Source organism: Nyctereutes procyonoides, unplaced genomic scaffold, assembly GCF_905146905.1.
Source record: "Nyctereutes procyonoides isolate TBG_1078 unplaced genomic scaffold, NYPRO_anot_genome, whole genome shotgun sequence".
Taxonomy (NCBI): domain Eukaryota; kingdom Metazoa; phylum Chordata; class Mammalia; order Carnivora; family Canidae; genus Nyctereutes; species Nyctereutes procyonoides.
In genome coordinates, this window is record NW_026575146.1 from 24,532,796 (window position 1) to 24,552,903 (window position 20,108).

The 20,108-nt window shown below is 38.2% G+C and overlaps 1 protein-coding gene across 1 annotated transcript in view; it reads left to right on the forward strand.

Moving 5' to 3' along the window:
• The window catches only part of SLC35F1 (solute carrier family 35 member F1), a 384,841-nt gene that overhangs the window by 293,148 nt on the left and 71,585 nt on the right, over nucleotides 1-20,108 (forward strand). The window contains exon 3 of the mRNA XM_055309461.1: nucleotides 17,562-17,689. Coding sequence (XP_055165436.1) covers nucleotides 17,562-17,689 — 128 coding nt within the window. The remainder of the gene's footprint in view (nucleotides 1-17,561; nucleotides 17,690-20,108) is intronic.

Here is a 20,108-nt window from a genome sequence, read left to right on the forward strand (position 1 = left end):
AAATGAAGATACGATGGACTGGCAGGTGAGGCATCTTGATTTGTTTGCTGCCTAATAACACGCATTTCTTGTGTGATGGTGTTAATATTTTGAATGCCAAATAAACTGTTTATCCTAGTGGAGATTTTTCCAACTTTCTAGCTTGTATTTGGTGATTCTCTTAATGGAAGCGGTTGTAGGATATCAGAGTATATTAGGCAGCTATCATAGGTAGAAGCAAAGCTTGGTTATCCAAGCAGTGAGAATATGGTGTATTCTGAATTAGAAACAAGGACTCAGTTCCTCATTCACCTATCAAAGGAATTTGGCTGTCACTCAAAAGTGAAATTTATTTGATAGATGGCAGATGTGAAAGTATATTTCCTATCCTGGTCTTTTTTTTTTTTTAAAGATTTTATTTAATCATGGGAGACACAGAGAGAGAGAGAGAGGCAGAGACACAGGCAGAGGGAGAAGCAGGCTCCATGCAGGGAACCCGATGTGGGACTAGATCCGGCGTCTCCAGGATCAGGCCCTGGGCTGAAGGCACTAAACCACTGAGCCACCCGGGCTGTCCTATCCTAGTCTTTCTGTAGAAGTATGAACATTTTCACTTCAGGAATCCTATAGATTTTGGATATCTGGTGTGCATGGTTTTTATTCTAGATCCCCATAGTTTTTAGGATTTGTATTTTGTCTTTCTTACTACTAAACAGTTGAATGGGAGACAAAGAAAACTAGTAACCACCCCACCCCCCCCCCGCCAAAAAAAAAGAAATATTGTTAGAGAAATTGAACAGAGGACTTTAAAATTAGTTTAAGGTGAAAGAGCAAAAGCAGTCAGGGAATGGTTGACATTAATTGTGTCAGAGACATCTGACAATTGCAATCTGCAACAATTTATTTATAATAAAGTACAGGTCATAAGAATTGATGAAGACTAGTTATCAGGTGTCAATAATATATTTACTGCATAGGAATTATCACCTTATTGTCTTTATTTGAAGAGCTCAAAATACTGAACATGGAGTAGCATTTTATTATAGTCATGACTTTAGAGGCTCACAAGATTGTGAAAAGTACCACATTTTACCTGAAGTGAAATTATATATATATATATATATATATATATATATATATATATATATATATATAGTAGAACTTCAGTTCAAAAATAGCAGCTAGCCAGGTTCCCCATAGAGTATGAATTTAATAATGTATAAGTCCTACTCCTATGCTTATCCTCATTCTCAGAAAGTGGCCTTAAAATGAGTTAGATTCCAAAGTGATTCAAACTGAGTAATCATCTAACTGGCCTGAAGATTCACTGATTTGGAAGACCCAATGTGGATGACTACCAAGACAGACCAAAGCAAGGGAAAAAGAGTAAAGTTCCCCATAGTAACTTTATTAATTATGTAACCTCACCTATGACTCTCAGAATTTATAAAAGATCATCCCCTCAATTCCACTTCTGTGTATATGCCCTAAATAATTGGAAATAGGAATCTGAACAGATATTTGTACACCAGTGTTCATAGCAGCATCATTCGCAGTAGCCAAAAGGTGGAAACATCACAACCATGAGCATATGAGTGGATAAACAAAATGTGGTATATACACAGTGGAATGTTACTCAGCCTTAAAGAGCCTGAAATTCTAATTCTTGCTACAACATAGATGAACCTTGAAAACTTTCTGCTGGGTGAAATAAGCAGGCACAAAAGGACAAATGTATGATTCTACTTGTATGAAGATTCTAGAGTAGTTAAATTCAGAGACAGGAAATAGAACAATGGTTACCAGTGGCTGAAGAAGAGGGGAATGGGGAATTATTGTTAAAGGGGTTCATTCTGGAGATGCATGGACGTGATGGTTGTGCAAGAATGTGAATGCATTTAATTCCTCTGAACTATAGGCTTAAAAATGGTTAAAATGGTAAATGTTATATATATTTTGCCACACGCACACAAAATAATAACCATGAAAAAAATTGTACTTTCATCCTAACTCAACACTTGGATTATTCCTTGCTGAAATTGCACTCTTTTGCTTATTTGTTTCCCAACCTCAGGTTCAAAAGTACAGCAGTGGCATCACTATGTGCCTTAATTTAAACTCTGGTGGGCTATCACAAGGTCAGTTTAGTAATTCCGTCTCCTGGAAATGTTTCTTTATGTGTTTTCTTGAAGCATTACTTATTTATCTGCTTACTTGCTAAGGCCAGCCACATGCTTGGGGCAGTGCTGAGATGTCAAGAGGGAAGTCCAGTTCCTCCTGGCCTGATTGGAACTTGTAGGACAGATGGTGTGGTACAGACAGCAGGTCCACAGACTAGACAGATGGCCCAATCTTTATTCTGAAGTAGAATGCAAGTCCTGGGATTTTGGTTCAGTTTTATCAGACTATGTGGAGTTTCCGTTTCTGTTATCAAGGAGGAAATGAGAGTTACAGAGACATCTTAGGAAAGGCAGATGCTCAACCACTAAGCCACTCAGGCGTCCCCACATTCAAGTTTCCTATTAAGAGGTTAGCAGCTTCATTTCTCAGCTAGGTGAATATCTGTAGCCTTCTGGCACCCTTCAGACTTCAGCCATAACCTTCACAAAAGATCACTCTGTTTCATTTGAAGTCAGATCTAAAAATAGACTGGATCTAGTGGGTGCAGAGGTGGGTACCTTAAGTGTAGTATTTGGATTAGATCTAAGCTGTAAGAAGTGAAGAGGGCAAAAAGGTTGATGGACCTGCTTTGGAGAAGAGCTTGAGTTGTCTTCCAGGTTTGCATTAGAAATCCTAATCTTAGCCAATGCCTTCCTCTTACCGCCTGTTGTGACTACTAATCTGAAAGCTAAAGTTTTCTCTCATTCACCTTTAAGCTCCTAATTTTTCCCTATGTCCTAAGAAATCCACAGACAAATGGCACATTACGTTAGAAGTTACCATGTAGCCCTGGATTTCTGGAACACATTCTGTTCAATTTCAGTTCCTAACAGGTCACTTCCCTTTAGTAATTAGCCTCAAGTCATAAGAATGTGTGGATGGACTCTTGCTGAACAGTACAGGCCACCTGCTGGGCCTCAGAGACAGACACCCTTCAGGGACACTCATCCTTCACTTCTCAGAGGCTTGTATTCCTTCAATGGACACGTATCCAAGAATACATATCCACTCTTCAAGAAAAACAGTATAGGTCATTAGGGTTTGTATTTGTTGTGGTTTTTTTTAAAAAAGCTATTATATTATAAAATTGACCTTTTACTTTAGGGTATACAATCCTATGAATTTTATCTTAGGTCATTAGGTTTTATTAATACTGGCAGTGCACATGAGCTGAATCACTAGCACCATAGTTGATACATGATAAATGAATGAATAAAATTTAGGAAAGTTAAAATCTAAAATATAATGTGTAAATGTAGTAGATGATAAAAACATAGGCCTTTGGTTCTATATTATATGTGTTTGAGGATTTATTTGTGTTAGAAGGTCAACAAATATGTGTTAAGCAGATAATGATGTATGTTCTTAAGACTGTAACAGAAAAGAACTACAGGGGCCCCTGGGTGGCACAGTCAATGTGACAAACCCAGTGCACAGACCAAGCATCTGACTCTTGGTTTCGGCTCAGGTCATGATCTCAGGATCACGGGGAGTCTGCTTGAGATCCTCTCTCCCTCTGCCTCTGCCCCTCCCCTGTGTGCTCTCTCTCTCTCTCTCTCTCTCTCTCTCTCTCTCAAATAAATGAATAAATCAAAGAAAGAAAGAAGAAAGAAAGAAAGAAAGAAGAAAGAAAGACTATAAGACAGAGGCTTTGCTTTCCCTACATTTACTACTATTTCAGGACAGAAGAAATACACACATGTAATACTTTAAAAATATAATATAGGTTGATTAAGTTACTAAAACAATAGAACAATGTATAAGGACTGTAAGAATTCAGAGAAAAAGTCAATGTGGGTCAAAATGGAGAAGTTTCTTTGAGAAGGTAGAATTTGGGGCAAGGCTTAGAATAGTGCGTTTGTCCATAAATAGCCCTGCCACTCTGTTGGGTTCCGACGGGCTTGGAACAGATAGCAGATTAATCCTGTACTACGGACAAGCCTGTTAGATGGTTCTGGTCACCTGCTAGTCTAATTGGTTGTCTCTTTCTTTGTAATGATAGGAAGTAATGAGTCACCCATGCCTCAGGGAGGAATAGTCCAATTTATTTATTAGTTTAAATCAAGGTTGCTAAAATGTAATGGAATCAGCAACAAGCAGCATTGTAGTCTCCAGGACACTTTTTAAAATACAGATGCCTGAGCCCCAACCCACACCTGCTGAGTGAGAATATCTGAGGCACAACCCAGAAATCGGTGGTCTGGAAAGCTCCCCAAGTGATGCTAAAGCACACTCAAGTGTAAGAACCGGATTAGAGCAAGCTGAGGGGAAAATAGTAAATATCTGATTCCATCAAGAAATAAACATTTATACAACATTATAAACAACTGACTCGCTAGCTGTTTTGTTTTCTTGCTTCCCAAATATTTTAGCATTGTTTAATGACTTATTCTAGGCCTCTGTATGCGGTAAAGGCTGATAACATCCTCGGGTCTGCAATAACTGTGTGATATCCGAGGCTCAGAATGGATTCGCCACCCAACTCAGGAGGCTTCACTTAGGATGGATGTTAGCTTATTATTTGCCACCTTTTCCTTTCCTGGTTCTTGGCAGTCACAGTTCAAATCACACCATCTCTTATCACTGAGTTAGATTTTACCTTAATGGTATCTAGTTGTTTGGGTTGTTTTCTTTTCTTTTTTTTTTTTTTTTAAGATTTTATTTATTTATTTGAGGGAGAGAACATAAGCAGGGGGAGGGGCAGAAGGAGAGAGACAAGCAGACTCCCCACTGGGCAGGGGACCCTGACACGGGGCTCCATCCCAGGACCCTGAGAACAGGACCCGAGCCGGAGTCAGAAGCTCAAACAACTGAGGTACCCAGATGCCTCTTAATGGTATCCACTTAACTGAGCACAGCACTACTAACCCTTGAGAGGAGTGATTTCTCCACCAGCAGCTTTATGAAGCTTCAGTAGTTGGTACAGATGCTACAATGCACCAACAGAAGATTCCCTGTGAGGGCTTGGGAGTCCCAGCAGAGACAGGCTTGATCTGTAAATAAAGCAACAAGAGGAGGCAATATCTTGGCCATTAGCACAAGTACAAGGCACATCCACAAACAGAATGCAGGGACGCGAGCAACAGAGGTTCTTAGTTATTAAGAACTTGTCAAAACCTGTGCTGGAAGAGTTGCCAAGTATTCCTCTCAACCTCCAAGACGGAAATGAGGACATGGAAGTAATAGAATTCAAACTTCTGCATTCTCTGGCTGCTAAAGAGAATATCACCTACAAGTCAAGGACACTGTATGGAAGAATGTGACTACATCAGTAAAATACTTAAAGAAGTCTGCAGACATAGAGGTGCTGTCAATACTCAAGCTGTTCTGGCCAAGGCTATTCCATTAAATAAATTTCCTCTTCGCAGCCGAACCTCTTCTTCTTTGTGCCTTTCTTATTCTGAAAACTTTCAAACATATAGAAAAGTAGACAGAACCATATAATGAACATGTATGTGCCAATATATCAGCTTCAATAAATTTCAAATCATGGTCAGCCTTATTTATTCTTATCCTCACCACTTTCCCCTTCTTGTATTATTTTAAATGAAATCTCAGACATTATATTGATTTATCTATAACTAGTTCAGGATGTATTTCTAAAAGATAAGAGTTTAAAAATAACAGAACCATGATACCTTGTTCACATTTAAAATGAACAATGAATAAGGGATGCCTGGGTGGCTTAGCAGTTGAGCGTCTGACTTCGGCTCAGGGCGTGATCCCGAAGTCCTGGGATTGAGTCCCCTATCAGGCTCCCTCCAGGGAGCCTGCTTCTCCCTCTGCCTATGTCTCTGCCTATCTCTGTGTGTCTCACATGAATAAATAAATAAAATCTTTAAAAAAATAAAATTAACAATAATTCTAAATATCCTGTCAATCTTCAAATCTCCAATTGTCTCATAGATATATATTTTTTTACAGTTTGTCTGAGTCAGGATGTGAATAAGGTCTGCACCTGCAGGCAATTGGTATTTTTCTTAGGTTCTTTTAACCTATAGATTTTCTTCTCTTATTATTACTGCAGTTTATTTCTTGACAAAACTGCCATGGGTCTTATACAATCACTGCTTCTCAAGCTGTAATGCATGCAAATTCTCTGGCCCTTGAGCAAATGCAGACTTTTGAGTTAGTAGGTTTGGGGTCAGCCTAAGAGTCTGCATTTCTAACAAACCTTTATTTGCTGCTGTGGCTACTGCCATCTGACCGACCAAATTTAGTAGCCAGATTAGAGCAGTTCTTGCAACCTGGGTTTTGCTGATTGAATCTTCCTAATGTGTTTTAACATGCTTCTCTAACCTCTGAATTCTCTAAATTAGTAGTTGAGTCCAGAAACTTTATCAGATTTAGGTTTTTTTCTATAAGTAGCATTTTGTTCTTCCATCAGGAAACACGTAAGACATAATGCTTGATGGTCTCTTCCTTGTCATGTTAGTAGCTTAACTTTCAAGGCCAATATCCATTAATTCATCCTGGGGTAAAAATTATATTTAATTTTTGCATTTCTTTATCATGGTGTTAGTTAGAATATTACCATAAAGACCAATCTAACCTCCACCCCCCATCTACTATTTAGTTACCTAGTGGTAGAGTTCATATGAGAATCCCAGGGGACAAAGACTTGATTTTTTTCCTCCCTTGATTTACCAGTTTCCAAAATGAATTGGTTTACTAATATCTTCTAATGATGGCCAATTAGGGTTGTTTTTTTTTTTTTATTTGTTTGGCAGTAATTGTTGCTGCTGTTGCTTTCAAATTCTTCTGCACTTATGGATCTAAGCATATCTGATGCATTTCGATCCATTTCAGTTGTTATCTTCATGTGGAAGACCCTTTAAGTTGCCTCTGTGTCCTTTTGACACAACCCTAGTAGTGTTCAATTACTTTCTTGCTCTTTTGTATGACAAGATGTGCCAGGCTTGACTTGTATTACTTGATTTCTGATCAAATCAGAAAACCATTATTTCTTTTGGTGGAAAATGATATTTTAAGATGGTTATCTGGGTACTAGAGTGCTCATTGCCACTAGGTTAGTATAGTGGGAGCTTTTTAATCCCCAAAATATATTCTTTAATATTTTCATGTGGGAACATATATATGCATTTCCAGAAATACTGATACTATTCTTGCATTACTCAGAAAACACTGCCTTGTTTCTACTGAAACTAATTTCAGAAAGATCACATAAATAAAAATATTTCTGATTTGTTTCATACAACATACCATGTAAACAAAAAGCGCCATTCTTCAAACAGTGAATATTTTCCAATAAAAAGTCAGGACTGACCTTAGACAAATTACTTAACTTCTAAATCCAATTTCATGCTCTGAAAAATACTTTCTTCATAGGGCTATTAATAACAAAGCTATCATTTGCTAAGTATTTCCTGGAAGCCAGATATTTTACATGTATTTTTTCATTTAATTCACATAGCATATTTTCAAATAAGTAGTGTTTGACTCATTTTACGAATGAGTAAACTTTCCCAAGGTGACACAGCCAGTTAAGTGGCAGAGTCAGTACCTCAACACAGGTCTTTTTGGCTCTATGCTTTTAACCTAGAGTGAAGGGTGGCAAGTAAATGAGAGAATGAATATATAGTGTCAGTGCCTGACAAATGGTGTTCAATGAAAAATAGATGTCAGGTAGCAGACATGGCCTTGGGTAGATCTGTGCTTGGCATTTGGGCTGGAAGGTGGGAGGGTGGACAGGGGAGAGGAGGCTGACCAGCTTTCTGCCTTACCAGAATTTCTGGCCTGTTGACGCTTCTTTCGCTAATTTCTCATGTTGGTTCTAACCTATATGTCCACCATGACAGATGTTCTCATGTCAGAGCTCAAGGTCAGCCCTCAAGAGTCCAGGCTGGCACCTTCTGTCATGTTGTCTTTTGAATATGCTCGGCAAGTAGCAGGAGTCCAGAGGCAAGCCCGCTTTGGCCTCTTCCCCTTACATCATGTGTCATTAGCTGCTACACAGCTCTTTATTCGAAACAAAATTCATAAAACTGACAGATTCATCTGCTAATGTCAAGAGGCATCAGAGCCAATTACAGGAAACCTCCAAAAGGCAAGTAGGGTCACTTTTCACAAAATGGGATGAAGGAAAGGAAAATAGTCTTGTCATTAAAAAGGACAAATACATTTTCCTCTCAGAGGGCTCACCCAGGAAAATAGAGAGATTTATATTAGCACATAGTTTTATTATGATTGCTTTGAATAATTTCAAATCAAAGCATTTGCCCCCACACACAGCCAACCTATCATTAACCATTTTAAGCTTGTGAGCAGTATTTCCCATTGTAAGCGATCTCCTTATAATGACAGAAAATTTAGGGATAAAGCACAAAGTTTTTATATTCTTTTTTAAGATAAAAATCATATGCATTGTTTAACATCATCTGGAAAGGAGACTAGTTGAATTCAGACCTGTAGGATTCTGGGATCTGGTTATTCTGAGATACGCCTAACATGTACTCAAGTTCTTGAGCAAGAGAGAGACACATTAGGTTGTGTTTGAGGAAAGTCTCCTGCAGAGATTTAGGGGCACAGCCACAACATAACCCTTACCTCACACCAACTGTGAGAGTTTAAACCAAGTGAGAAAGTTTAGGGTTCACATAGGACTACCCTCTCTGCTGACACCAACTGCAAGTTCATAGGTGAGAAGTATCCCCAGAACCATGCTCGGGTTCAGTAATGTGCTAAGAACTCACTGCAAGCTGCTATAGGCATGGTAATAGTCATTATAAGGAAAGCATACGGATTAACAATCAACCAAGGGAGGAAGCACATAGAGCAGAGTCCAGGAGAAGTAACCAAGCCAAGAGCTTCCATTGTACTCTCCATGTGAAGTCAGCATGTATTACTTTCCCAGAACCAATGTATGAGAATATGGACAAAATATCACCAACCAGGGAAACTCACTAGACCCTCTGCATTGAGGGTTTTTATTGGGACTCAACGATGTAGGCATGATTCATTGCCCATGTGTCTGATCTCAATCTCCAGTCTCTGAGGGTGACCCAAATTCCCCACACTGAATCACATTGTTGGCCCTTCTGTCCCAGCCAGCCCCTACCCTAAATTATATTGTTAGCCTAAGACAAATACCAGGCCTCTTTTAAGGCAAGGTTAAATTCTTTACTATACAACTACATTATGTAGGGAGTTGGGCATGAGGAAAGAAAGACCCGCTATGATAAAAATCAAGATAATAATAACATGAGCTACTTGCTAGGCACCATGCCTTTTGCAAATATCTCATTTAGTCCTAACAAATATTCAAGAAGGCAGGACCACCTAGTAGCTCTAATGTGGAGATGAGGAAAATTGAGGTTTATAGCGACTAAGTTTCAGAACAACATCATATGGCAAATGCATAGGCAAGACTGGCTTAGAGCCCACTGCTGAAAGGCTCCAGTGCTCTCCCTACGTTGCCCTCCGAAGGGAAGGTGTGACTGCCATATACACGACTTCAAAGGCCACCATTCTTACTGAGTTCTCTGAGAAGTCTGCCTCCTGGAGCTGAATAGCCCAGCAGCCCCAAGGGAAAGGCCCAGCCTCATAGACTCACTACCTAAGTCAAAAGGGAAGAATTGTTGGTGAGACTTTTCAGAGCAAGAACCTGCACACATAGATAACTGCAAAAGATACGCAAAGTTAAACTGGTCCCCAAGGGGTAGTGACTCCATACAAGGTATAAACTAGACAGGAGGTTAAGGGAGAAAGATGGGCTTGGTTACGTTTTTGTGTGTGGCCATGCAGCAACTTCCCATTTGTATGGTTTTCAGAGTCTCCTTTCAGTTATTCATAATGACTGCTTAGCCATTCAAGCGCATTTATTCTTGCATACAGTACTCTGTCCAAGAATGTAAAATGCATGCTGAACTGTATACATGTTTTAAAGGATATTTTACGTTCTGGGTGGGATTTGTCTAGGGGAGGTGCTCAGATCTCATGCACTATTTTCTAAGAGGTAAAGCAACCCATAACACACAGGTATTGGTTGACAGAATTTAATAGTTGGTATGGAGTTTTTGTATATGGGTTTTTAGATATCCTATAGAGTTCTTTGTTTATCTGCCTATGTGTTTTAACTATCTGTATGATAAAAGTTAGGCAAATATGCCACCAATTTTTATATTGCTATGAAGAAGAAAATGGTAAGAATTGTGTTTTCTGAGACACATCAAGACAACAGGAAGTTTGGATATTTTGGAAATTTGGATATTTTGGTATAAATGTGCCACATAAAATCATATATCTTAGCTTCATAAAAGATGACAGTTGGGTTGCCTGGGTGGCTCAGGAGGTTAAGTGTCTGCCTCTGGTTCAGGTCATGATCCTGGGGTCCTGGGATCGAGTCCTGCATCAGACTCCCCTGCCTGTCTCTCTCTCTCTCTCTCTCTCTCTCTCTCTCTCTCTGTCTTTCATGAATAAGTAAATAAAATCTTTAAAATAAATAAATAAAATCTTAAAAAAACAAGATGACAGCTGAAAAAAAAAAACCCAGAAAGATAAGTTTTCTAAGATTTAAGTCATGTTAAAAATTTGGTACATGTTAAAAATAGTAACAGACACTGAGACTTTTATTTTCATATTACAGTGTGTAAACATTTTTATCTCAGAAGAGGTAATAGATTGAGCTCATAATTAGAGCTAGAATGTTGTATTTTAATTATCAATGCCAAAAACATAACTTTGAAAGAAATAAAATGAATTTCTTGTTAATAAGCCTATCCTGTATGTAATCACTTACACACATCTAGGCTTTTTTTTTCTCTCATTTTCATCTGAAAGTAACAGCTACCAGAACCTGATGTGATTATGATTCATTTTTAGCTGCTTTTTGATATTTTTCCAAAATTTTATTAGACATTTCTGGAAAACAGCCAGATGACTGAGCAGATTTTAAAGGTGTTAATTCATACACTGACTAACTTGTCTAACTCACTGTGTGAGGCACAGGTGAGGATATGTAAACAAGAGAGGGGCTGAGGGGGACGGGGATGCCGTGGTAGAGAACTGGTGCATTCTCAGAGCCTCCGCTCTCCAGTCAAGTGATGTGATCCAAAGGATCAAGACACGGGTTTGTTCCAGGCTAGAGGTGTCAAAGACAAGACCCTCAGCCTGCCTGTAGTTTGGACAAATGTCCTACATCATATGCTGGCTCCAGTGTGATCCAGGGGAAGAGACAGAGAGGGATGTGTGGCCAGCGCCCTAATGAATAATGATGAGGGTTCACTTTCCTGGGCTTCCTCTATGCAGCATCTACCCCACATAGTGAGCTAGCACGTTGTGGATGGCTAGAAGGATTACAAGGCTTTCCGAACCCTGTCAATAGCTGTCATGTTTTGTGCACATACCTTATATTAGATACTCGCTTATATACATTACTCATACTACCTTTAATCTATAATACCCCATGAGATTGTTGTTATAACCCCTATTTTGTAGTAGAGGGATTGCGGTTTAGAGCCATTTACCAAGTTACCTAGTACCACATAGCAGAAGGCTGTCTGTGTTCAAACCCAAGTCTTCTTGCTACCGAGACAAAACAGACATTGTCTTTTGTGCTCTTTCTAATCTCACTACCTGTTTGTAATAGCAAAAATGACTAAAAGCATACAAACGAAATGGGATCTTATTATCTATCTTTTTTGTGTTTTGTATATTGGGTTCATATTATCAAGTGAAACTGGTTGCAATCCTTTCTGTGAACAATTTATATTTTCATTTCCTTATTAGTGCATTTATTTTGCTCACTTTCCTTACTAAAGAGAATTGCTTTAAGCTCTGCATCCTAATACTAAATTTTAGCTTTTAAAGGTGAGTGATTAACAGTTATTTGTTTTTTCCGGTTTCACTGATTAATACTTAAAACACTTCCCTTTAGAGCTCTGGTAAAGAAAGACAGTTTTATGGCTCCAATTTGTGAGACAAGGGGGTATCCGTTCAAGGATAAGGGTCTCCCCTCCTGTGTCGGGGCTTTGTGCTTGCTGCAGACTCTCTGCACAAAGTGTACTGGGTTCTGTTCTTGCCTAAGAACACCATGAAGGATCACACCACCCATGAGAGCCCTTAATGAAAATGTCCCAAGAATAATGCTGCTTCTTGTTCCTGGAGCTGAATTTACCTCCCGTGTGGTCTTACAGTACTATTATTCTTTACTCAGATGACCACTGGGGGTGGGTGAACAAGAACACTGTGGATCAAAGATCTTCAGTCTTCCAGGCACTGCCATGAATATGAACCATGTTTCAGTTTTTATACAAGTTTTCTCCTCCTTCATTCAGCACGTATTCATCACCACCACCCTCCCCCCACCCCACGTGTGACCATTGTTCCCATGCCTGCAGCTTTAGTAAGCAGTACAACAAAAAACGGTAATTCTTGTCATTAGAGTTTTTTTAAGCCATAGAATTGATTTTAAAGCTTATTTTACATTTCACAATGTAAAATTTCACAAGGGAAATTCTGTCGTGGACTTAGATTAGGCAGGGAGACACCAAATCCTTGATACTGATTTGATGGTGATGGTACACATATTGATCCCTAAGGTGCTTCAGGAGCTGCATCATTGGGCACTGGCAACTCCAGGGGGGGTGCCACACACATGGGCTTCAATGTGATGGGCCCCCCGTGGAGTTAGCAGAGGGGCATCCAGCAGGTGTCTGGACAGGTAGGTCATGAGAAGGCCTTTATTAATAAATGTGTGACTCCTGAGGACAATGCCACATTTACAAATCAGGGAGGCAAGATTATACAGTACTTATGAGTATGAAGCCTAGTGCCCAATTGTCATGAGTCCAGATCCTGCCTTAACTGTGTGACCTTTGGGGCAAGTTCCTCAACTCCTCCATGCCTTGGTCTTGTCTTCTGCATATAGGGTTAATGGCAATGTCTACTATATCCGATTATTATGGGGATTAGGTAAGTTAGTATTTGTAAAGCATGCAAATATGGCCGTCGGAGTCATAGAAGTTACTTGTTACAAAAATTCAAAAACACTTTTGATTGATCATGCTGTCGGTGCTTAGTAAAATTAGATATAAATGACATGATCAAGACTGTCAGTAATTTCTTTCCCTATTCTTAATTGTTGATGTGGTTATTGTCAGTGGAATGCTGTTGCTTCAAACTAAGGTAACTTTCTTTGCTGCACTGTTCCTTAGATGTCTGTTAGTGGGAGACTGGATGAATTGTGGTGTAGTCATAAATATGATAATATGCAATGTTTAAAATAAATGGGTTAGCTTTACTTGAAACAATAGGGATGCATTTCTAAGACAATGTTAAGCATTAAAAAAAAAAAGAAATCCAGAGGGACATCTACAGTATATACAGTAAACTTTCATTCAAAGTCTAAAAACACACCAAAGGAAGTTATATACTATTTCAGATACAAATACAAATATATGTAGAAAATGTATAATAAAAACACAAGCATGAAGAATCCACAATATCAAGACAGCGATTTGAGGAAGGAGGAAAAGGAATGGAATCGGGCAAGAGCAGAAAAGGAGCTTTGGTTTTTGTCTGTAACATTTTCTTCCTCAAAAAAAGAAAACCCCAAATTTCTGAAGCAAAATGTGGCAAAATGTTGACATTTATTAAATCAGGCTGGAGGTTACCTTATTATTCTCTAAAATTTTTATTTATATTTGAACATATCGATGATAAAAATAATTAACAGAATGCATTTAAATGGGAAACTGTAATTCTAAAGTTTCTACCCATGGATTTTATTATTCCTTCTAGTTAATTAAAAAAAAAAGAATTTCAAAACATTAACATACCACCAATTGTGCTGGTGTTTCTTATGGATGGCCCTATTTTATGAGATTTAGGGAGCAGTTTGGCACAAAGGCTGTAAAGAATGCATTTTCATTATTCTAGAAAGAATTTTAATGGCCTATTGTACATCAGTGTTAATGAGAGTCATGTAGATAAATCCCTAAGCAGTCCTTTTAAGGGCTGGATTTTTTGCTTAGCTGAAAATACAAAAGTGCTCTCTTGCTATCCTGGATAATTCTGCTATGCAAGAATGTCGTATGTTTTCTGGTGCTTCCGATGAAACAATATGGAACAACATGGAACATTTATTTAGGGTGTTTTGCTTTGCAGACTTCTTCAGCAGAACTGCAAGGCAACTAATCATTTCTTAAAATCTGTGTAATGAATTACACTTTGAATATGTTATTGATTGGTAGAACAAACACAGGACCATGACCCAGATTTTCAGTCTTAAATCATTGAGATGTGGCTGGTACGCTCTGAGTTTGGCAATTCTCTGTTCATCGTGTAAATTAACTGGGACAATGACCTGTGACTATAGAATTGCAGCTTTGCAGTTTAAATATGCCATCGACCTTTTTATGTCCTATGTATAGTATGTCATGTGTAAAATGGTCACCAAATTAATTGTGTCAGATGCTGCCTACATTCTAACTAGAAAACAATTTTCATTGTCTGAAACATGAATGTTTGTAGTAGATATATTTTAAGTGCCTCAATTTCGATCTATTTAGCATTGCTGAGATTATTAAACATGAAATTTATTCATACATTTCATATTATTTATTGACCACTCACCATTTACTGTTAGATCTTAGAGATAAAGTGATCACCAAAGCAATGCCACTCTCTTCATATTGTTAATAATCTAATGAGTAATAGAGTCAAGAAAACAGGTAATTATAATATAGTGAGATAAGTAGTATTTGTGGGATAGGCAAAGGGTGTTAAAGAAACACATTACAGGGAAACCCAGACCTAGGAAGACTTCCTGGTGGTACTGTCTATGCTGATTCTTCATTTAGAGACTGAAGGAAGAATAGTCTAAGTAGAGGAATCAGCACAAGAAAAAACCCAGGTACAAGACAAGGGAAAGCATACTTCAGGACAGATGTGCAGATGTTTCTTTTGTATGAAGAGCCTTCAGTACTCTGTGGTTGTATCTCTTTGGAATTCCTACTTCAGGTCATCCTGAGGATAACCATTGGACATCAGTCATTTGAAAGTCAAAGATCTGATCCTCAACCCAATGCCCAGACTCCACCCAAAGCCAATCACATCAGAATTTTGGGCGGCTGTTCCCAGACATTGAGATTTTTAAAAATCTCTCAAGAAGACATGACTATTCAATCAGGTTACAAATAACTAATTTACAAGATAAATAATGAAAGGTCTGTTGATCAGATGCAAAGGCAAGTAAGAAAGGCAGAAATGCTGTGCAGGGGCATTGCCAAAATGAGCTGGCTGTAAAGAAATAACCTTAGGGATCACATCCACCAGCTATGAATCTCAGTGCAAAACACTGAGAAGTGTGACTCATATTCTAGAGCTGACTCTTGACATATTCAGAGAACTAGCTCTTCATGTTTTTTTCAGTTCAATTATTTACTCATTCCAAGACACTTAGCTAATCCTTACTATATGTCAGTATACTAAGAGCTATGGATACATGTATGAGTAAGACATTGATGTCTTATCATCCCCAAACTCCCAGTTTAGTGAAGAGACAATTGCTAAGTAATCATGTTCATATGAAAGGACAATACAGAGCTGGATAAACATTGCCCAGGGGGCAGTGGCATCAGACAAAATGACAGAGAATAGCTAAATTTTGAAGGATGAACAGGAATTAGCAATTCACTGAGTCAGAGAGATTTTTAGTGTACGTGGAACAAAGGATATGAAAAGTGTGGCATCCAAAAGAAGCTTGAAAACTGGATTAGCTACAGAAGGTCCCGAGATCTCTCCCTTCTTGTTGCCAATTAGACACAACCATACATTCTCTATGCAGCTGGAAAGCTTTGCTTTACAAGTCTCCATAAGGTTGACAAAGCCTTCACCCCCTGTCATGGCCACTGGAGTAAGGCCAGGGGTAGAAATTAGGAGTCCAAAGTTCTGAGAATGTCTCAGAGACAGGTGAGGATGTGGAATCTGTTGAGGTTCTTGCAGACCAGCTTAAGCACAGCCATAGTACTAATGGTGTGTGTCACTGGGTAGCCAACCTCCAAGATGGGCTCCAGTTATCTCTGCCTTCTGGTATTCACATCCTTACAAAATTCTTTCCCTTGAATGTGGGTTGAATTTATTAACCCTCTTCTAAAGAAGAGGGGAGAGTTCCCATTTCTGATAATAAGTTATAAAAGAGGTTATAGTTTCCATCTCCGTCTATTATATCATCATCTATCTATCATCTATCTATCTATCTATCATCTATCTATCTATCTATCTATCTATCTATCTATCTATCTATCATCTCCCTCTTTCTTTCTCTCTCATTGCTTATTCTGGCTGAAACCAACATCCATGTTTTCAGGCAGGCCTTTCTAGTGAGAACTGGGACCTGCCAATAGCCATGCTGAGTAAGCTTAGAAGTAGATCCCACCCTGGTCAATACTTCAGATGTGACCACATCCATGGCTGACAATTTAGCTGCAACTTCTTGAGAGACCTTGCGACAGAACCTGTTTCACTTAAGCTGTGTCTAGATCCTTGACCCACAAAACTATGAGATAATAAACATTTGTTGTTTTAAGCAGCAGTGTTTTAGGATAATTTGTCATGCAGCAGTACATAATGAATACAGTCACCCTTCTTTCAGGGTTTCTGCATATTCTGGATCCTCTATAAACACCACACAGGTTGGCTCCAAAGAGCTATTATTATTAACAATCATGAATTCCCCTTGAGAAATGAGATTTATTTCAAGCTTGAAATATGTAAAGATATGGATAAAAAACTAAGGGATTCAAAATCAGTTCTGATGCTATATAAGCTTAAGAGGCAAGATGGTGAAGATGATGGTGTGGGGCAATATTGAGACCATGGTCCTATGGTTCTTGTCCATCTGAGACTAACCCCCTACTTCCATTCTTTTCCCATCACCCACACACCACCAGAGTAGAATGTTTAAAGCATTGTAACGTTCAAGATTGAGCAAGGGCTCAGGATGGCATCTTGGAGTCTCACTGCAGATCTGCTGTCAAGCATAGGCCTTTGCCCATTGGACTACCCTCATTACATTTCTTTCTATTTTACCACAATTCTTAAGTTTAGAATAATTTGGACTTTGTGTGTGTTTATGCAGTCTTTCTGTCATATCTTTCTTTTTATTTTTACATGCATAATTTTTTTTCGTCACATGTTAATGAGAAAATGCCTTTCACGGTGAACTAAAAACCTGCTCAGTCTTATTCTGGCATAGAAACCAACTTGAAAAGCCAAAATCTACAATAAAGACTATTAGCTAAGTAAAAGCATGTCAATCTTTGACACAATTCATTTGTTTAATTAAACATTTGTTAAGGAACAGTAAAAAATATATAGTACAACAATATTTTAGAATCCTTTTAAATATATAGTTTATTATGTAATCAGTACCTAACCCACTTCTCGCTTTCATAACGTAGGAGAAGAAAACCTCCTGGCAATTTTACGACGAAGATGGTGGAAGTATATGATCCTGGGACTCATTGACCTGGAAGCAAATTACCTGGTGGTCAAGGCCTACCAGTATACGACTCTGACCAGTATCCAGGTACTAGTGTTTTTTTTTATCCTTCTCAACCTCCTTAGTTTCCAGATGTAGATTACTTTCAGTTTAGTCACCTGGGAATCTAAATATTCTATAGGTTTTACAACAAGAGGGAAATTGAGTGTATAAAAACTAAAGCTTAAAAAAATAAAAATAAAAAATAAAACTTTATTTCTCTGTCTTATTAATTTTTCTTAATTCAAATATATTTGGATGTCTTTCTACTCTTTGTTCATAATAGACTGTAACTATTGACAATGTAGGAAAATATTTTCTAGCTATGGAAACTATCAACCAATCTTATGTCATCAGTTATTAATAGGTATAAAAACAGAGCTATTTTAAACACAACTTATAATATTTTAGGACATGTTAATGGACTCTGACTAAGTAATCAGGGTGCTTAATAATCTTTTCTTTAAGCTTTCTTTAATGAGGAGATTTTGCAGCCTGAAGGGACAGAATTTTTCCTAAAAGAACAAGATATAAATTCCTAAATAGTGTTATTTATGAAGACATCCACTGTCCTCCCTTCCTCTCTCTCATTTTCTTTTATGCACATGCCTGTACACACACACACAATTACACAAGTTTAAATTTAGGTTTTCACGATTTTCACCAGACGCCATTTACATTCTTCATTACACCATAAATAATAAGCTTGACCATTTTTGTTTCACTCCCATTTCTCCTTTTATGGCAATATTGTGAATTTTATACCCAAAGCTCTGGGATGAAGACAAAATATTATTCATGTATATTATATCTTACTTAGACTTGATACCACAACAACATTCCTGACATTCTAATAATTTGCTAAGAAACAACAATAACAAAAATGAAGAATCAAACAGGCAAACCAATCACCTAAACATAGTTAGGTTATATAGATTGAATTGGGAAGCTGTCTAAGCTGGAATTAGATGGGGCTACAGGCTTCTTATATGCCCAATGAGAGATAGCAAAGATGCTTGTCTATACCCACTGAAGAAAAGTCCAGAGCTCCATTCTGATTGGACCACAATGACAGTACAGGAAGATTGTGAGCTAATTGGCATAAAAATTGAACTCCTCAAAAAAAAATAAATTGGAGTCCTCAACCCAATACAGGATGAAATTTCTGATTGATCTGGACTTAGGTTTTTCAATAGGAGTACTATTAGCATCTGAGGTGAGACAGTTTTTCATGATTTGGGTCCCTTTCCTACTTTATTGGTCATTTAATATTCCTAGCCCTTGTCCACTTAATGCCAACAACATCTTTTTCAGCCTTGTAACAACCAAATGCCCTCTGGCAGGAAGGTCCCATTCTTGCTTGAGGATCACTGGCTCACCAGTCAGCACTCACTCATGGAGTCAGGGTGAGATCAACCCCACTAATCATATATCTGTCACCTGCTGCAGAGAGGAGAGGTGAATGGATACTGGGAAATCTGCTGCAGCACCTCCACACTCAGCTTCACTCTCCCGCACTGCAATGAGCCCCATGACAAAACATATCTCTCTCTTCTGTGCTCCCATGGCACTTTGTTAGCTCTGTCTACACAGTCTGTATTACCTAAGAATGATGTTTGAATATGCCTACCTACTCCACACTACTGTGAGTACTTTCACGCTTGTTCACCTTTGCATCTCTTGTTCCTAGTAGAAAACTTAGCACATGCCAGGTACTCAATAAATGTTTAAAGAAGTTAATGCAATTGCATTGATTTCCACTATTTGGGGGACAGAAATTCCCAGCAGTTCTCTACCTAAATGTAGAGAGGCCTCCAGGATGTCTACACAGATATGGTAGGAGAAGGAAGAGACAAATATTAGCTTTGTGGCAGAACTGAGCCCATTAGCCCGGAGCTAAAAACTATGAATGAGTGTAGGGGAGAGTGAGGAGGAGACTTCCTTCTTTGAAAATACTGTTGTCTTTTGTTTTTAGTTTTTTTTCTTATAAGCATTGACAAGTCACAACCAATTATTGGTTTCTTAAGTTCTATGGAGCTTTTTCCAAAAATTTTTTTTCAATTTTTTCTGAACAGTAGCAATTAATTCTTAAGGCTGGTCCCCTGGTATGACTGGCTCAACCCATGGCATACACCACCATCCTAATCCATCTTGCTACTTCTCTCAAATTAGCTGTTCAATGCCTAATTTAATGTTCCATTTTATGAAAAGGTTTATTTTAATTCTATGGTAAGAAAGGAAAATAATAATTCTACTGAGATACCAGTTGGTCTTCATTGTAATTTACTGAGCAAGAAATAGTGGAAAGTAAAAAAAAAAAAAAAAAAAAACTGATTCTAACATTTCTAGAATTACTTTGCCACCTGCAACAAATAAACCTATTAAATAATAACAATTGGTCAGACAGAAGGCATTTGCTCTGGGAACCATGTATGTGCTGCTGTTTAGTAATTTAATTTTGTTTACT